At 51.2% G+C, this 4,305-nt stretch overlaps 1 protein-coding gene across 1 annotated transcript; it reads right to left on the minus strand.

The window, feature by feature from the left end:
* Positions 1 to 497: 497 nt before the first annotated feature.
* On the minus strand, positions 498 to 4,138 carry POLE3 (DNA polymerase epsilon 3, accessory subunit). The gene is made up of 4 exons (XM_018074124.2): positions 4,118 to 4,138; positions 3,532 to 3,650; positions 2,726 to 2,844; positions 498 to 2,258 (listed from the first exon to the last, which is right to left on the minus strand). The coding sequence occupies exons 1-4, from the start codon at positions 4,136 to 4,138 to the stop codon at positions 2,098 to 2,100; spliced, it is 420 nt and encodes a 139-aa protein (XP_017929613.1). The 3' UTR covers positions 498 to 2,097.
* Between the last annotated feature and the right edge of the window lie 167 nt (positions 4,139 to 4,305).

The raw sequence follows: 4,305 nt of genomic DNA on the forward strand, positions 1-4,305 counted from the left end.
GGGGGCTGGGGGCCTGCCAGGCCCAGGGAAGCTGCAGCCCCACTGCAGGCTCAGCAGCACTGCCACTGCCTTGGTCTCCAGTGCAGGGGAGATGTTGGGATTGGGTTTATTTTGGGAGATCCTGCAGCTCCTGTGCCATAGCAGCATTCCCTGGCCTGCTGCAGGGCAGAAACCCTGGACCCAGCCCCTGGATCTGTCTGTCCCCCAGCCTGGAGGCTCTCCCTGGAGCAAGGCTGAGCTTGTTCCCCCAGCAGGACAAACACCAGCACCCCAATTTTGCTTCTCTGAGATCTGGAAATCCCCCCCTTCTCGCCAGTCTCAATTCCCTTGCTCTTCTCACAGCCTTCATCCTCCCCTCATCTTCCTCCTGTCATCAGCTGCTCCAGAACCCACTTCCCAGGGTGTTTGCTCCTGCCTTGGCTGCTCCCTCTGTTCCCCCTTACACAACCACAACCTGCTCATTTTATAACTGCCCGAAATATGAGACTCCACTTCTATAAAAAAAAAATCTGGCTTTTATTTAGGCATCATTCCCTTCCAGAATATGCACCCCAGATATGTACTGAAGAGAAAAAAAGGAAAAAGAGCTGGAAGGCAGGTGTTTATCAGAGATGTTTGGGAAGACATTCAGGCTCAGGCTTTCCATGTGCTGACTGCAGGCCAGCAGAAACTAGACAGCAGAAAATCTGTGTTGATTCAGTTCTTTTTCAGGAGCTGGCCTTGTGTGTGTGAAAATCCAGTGTGCCAGAAAAGCAGGAAGGCAGGGTTGGCTCTTGTGGGTGGCTCTGCAGCAATTTCTTTTGGTGGAAAGGATCTATGAGTCCCCACAAGTGCTATTTTAAAACTGCTCATCAGCCAAACTCGTGGGTTCTACTCAGATGCACCTAAAGCTTTCCTCAGGTTTCCTTCACCCATCTGTTAAGTTCAAACATTAGATGTATTAGTCTTCAAAAAGTCAAATAAAGCATTTTCCCCTGAAAGGAGCTTCCTCTATAGGTACCTTCTCAGAGAGAGAAAGGAAAGGCACCAAAACTAACAATCCAAGTGGAAAAGCACAAACCTACACAGGCACAAGGGATACAAACAGCTTATTTCAACCTTCTTTTCCTGCAGGAGCCTTTTTTTGAATCCAGAGGCCTGATGTTGAGCCTCCTGGGTGGGCACATCCTGCCCATTGCACCAGGGGGGATCCATGTCCCTGGAATGACTGGCAAAGGCTATGGAGGGACCTTGGATGGAATTAGTCCATTCCAATTGGGAAAATTAAAAAAAAGAAAACAAAAACAAGGCACCACAATCCACCACTCTGTTCTGCCACATTTAAACTTCCTGCAGGAGCTGCAGCTCCTCAGAGCAGGGACAGGTGAGACCACCACACCCAGCACTGCACAGAGCCACCTCTTTGTACCCCTGACACTCATTTTAGCCCTTCATTTTGCTTCAGATGTTAAATCAATTTCCTCTTGGTCTCTCAGGGCTCTAAAGACGCTTTCAGTGTTCTGTTTACATTTCCAGTGCTGTGAAGTTTTTGGATTTAGGGTGGTTTGGGTGATCAGTGAGTGGACTCATGGCCCCTGTAGTGCTGCTCAGGCTGAAGGACAGAGGCACTGTCACAGCACAGCAGGGAGAGAAGGCACAGCCAGGATGCAAGGAAACACAGGGAAAAAATGAGTCCCTTGGATCAAAGCTTAAATGTCCAGCTTCCAAGCCTCCTGACATCATCATCTGGGTTCTACACCCCAGGGGGTTAATGAATGGTCTGTTGGACTCAGCCCCTGATATTCAAGAGTTCCCATGTTCTCCTGATCAGCTCCTGCACTGAGCACCTGCCAGCTCTTTTTTCCTCTATTTCAGAGCCAACCCAGCATCAAAGGTCTGCCCAGAAGAGGGAGAGGGCCAAGCCCCCCAGGCACCAGGAGGAGCTGCCCTGCCACGGAAAAAGCTTCAACACAAGTCCTTTATGTCCAAATTAAAGCCCAAAAGGGACAGGCTGCAGAGGGACAGTGCAAAGCTCTAAGGGAAACAAGAGGGGACACAGCAAGGTTGATTTACAGTGTTTATATCCCTCTGCACACAGCCCAGCCCCTCTCAGCCAGCTCAGTTGTCCACCTCTTCCTCGTCGTTCTGCTCTTCCTCCTCCATCCTTTCATCATCGTCATCATTGTCTTCCTCTCGGCTTTTATCCTGCTCCTCTGAGTCTGCCTTCTTGTCTTTATCCTTCCTGGCTTCCTTCTTTCCCTTCTGCTCACGCCTGTAAACTGAAGGAGAGGGAGCAGTGAGGAACCCCCAGCACGGACAGGGCTGAGCTCCAACACCCCCCTGCTCTCCCGGCTCACCAGGGGAGCAGGAACTCAGAGCAGCAACTCACCCTACGAGCTGAGCTGTGCTGAGCAGCTCCATAGGAAAGCAGGTTAAATTTCAGCAGAAAAATGCTGAAAAGGACGCAGGAGTTCACATTTACAGGCAGCACCTACGGCTTTCCTTAGATAAACATAATAGGGGAGTGAGGGCAGATGAGACTTTCTCAATCCTCATCAGTTGTGCAATAATGTTATCCCAGGCCCGTTAAGGTGCACATTAGTTATTCCCCAGGCAAACTGCAGTGTAGGATGCTGGGCAAAGAGAAGAGAAACAAGACAGGCAAGTAAGTGTTGCTTGTCCAGCGTTCGAGGAAAACACGACTCGGTGCTAATCAGCCTCTCTTGACACAAACAAAGGCCTGTACCTTCCAGGGATTCCTTCAGAGGGACCATGAACCTCTGGAACTCCATCTCCTCCATGGCAGAGAGCACGTCACCAGCATTCAGCGTTTTCCTCTTCCCCTTCATGGCAAAGTTATTTGCACTAGGCAAAAACAAGGCAAAAACAAGAAGTAAAAGAGAGGCAGTTGGGAACTGTCATCAACTTAGTCTTGTCTATTAAAAGTCACAACTTACAAGCAACTTAAAAAAACATAAAAACCATCTCCTAAACATTTAGGGCTTTTTTTATCTCTTTCTAATGGAGGTTTGAGACATCTTCCTGTTTACACTGGCTGTTTGTGCTTTCCCACATTAGTTTTCTGCTTGCACAGACCTTTTCTACAAGCAAGGGGAAGGAGAAAACCTGAACACTGGCTGTGCCAGTTCCCCACAGCCCTGTAAGTACTTGACACCAGAGAAGTGACTGCCTGGACACCCCAAAAACCTGACTGTGTCCTCTGTGGCAGCTCCAGGCTGGCTCACACTTGCCCTAACACACTGACGTGGCGAGGAGCCTAAATAAAAAGTGAGCCAAGTGCTCCTGCCTTTGCCAGGAAGAATGTGCAGCCTTGTTCTAAGGTTAATGGCAGTTTGGGGCCCCTCCTTTTGGGACATCTCTGTGTCCCCAGCCCAGCTGCCTTCCCATGGGTTGTTACAGGCAGTTAAAACCCACCTGGTGCAGCCTGGTAGGGTTTATTGACACAAACAGACAATACAGAAACAAACACTGGGAAAGAGTCTCCGGGCCAGCAGAGAGGAGAATTATCAATGAGCTGCAGCCAGTCCTTACCAGGATGTTGCATACAGCACAAACACACTTGCTGCTCGGGATATCGCGCTCCGGGCTTCTTTGGAAATATTGACTCCATCGGGGAGCTGGAAAACAAATTCAACTTTTATCAGCAGCTGCTAAAGAGGACTTAAACTCGCACAATTCACGTGTCAGTTCCGTTAAGGCATTCAGAGGGCCTGGAACAGGGAACTCTGAGGTTCCCAGCTCTGAGGGAGCTCTGGGGTGCTGTCACAGCTCTGATGCAGCTGAAAGCCACGTGCAGTGACTGTGTCCCCTCAGTGCCCCCGAGCAGAAGCCCAGTGACCCCTGGGTTGGGGGTCTGGCCACTACGTCCAGGGTAACTCATCCAGTGACTTCCATCTCCTGTCACACACCAACCCCCTCCCAGACCCACTTCCACCCAGAAACATCTCACAGCTCCAGAACCAATTATATTAACGACTGGGAATTACTGTAGATTTTTATACAGACACGGACTTCTGCTGTGAGTTTTAAGGGGGTTCTGACAGTCCCACGGCAGGACCCGCCTTGCCGCTGAGCTCGGCCCTGGAGCATCCCTTGGGACAGCACAGCCCGGACCGACCCCGGAGTGTCCCCCCGGCATCCGAGAGGGGACAGTGCCAGCACAGCTGGGAGCGGGACCGGGACAGAGCACGGGGACAGGGACCGGGACAGAGCACAGGGACAGGGAGTGGGACAGAGCACAGGGACAGGGACAGGGACCGGGGACAGGGACCGGGACAGAGCACGGGGACAGGGACCGGGACACAG

Source organism: Manacus vitellinus, unplaced genomic scaffold (genome assembly GCF_001715985.3).
Source record: "Manacus vitellinus isolate BGI_N305 unplaced genomic scaffold, ASM171598v3 scaffold_27_pilon, whole genome shotgun sequence".
Taxonomy (NCBI): Eukaryota; Metazoa; Chordata; class Aves; order Passeriformes; family Pipridae; genus Manacus; species Manacus vitellinus.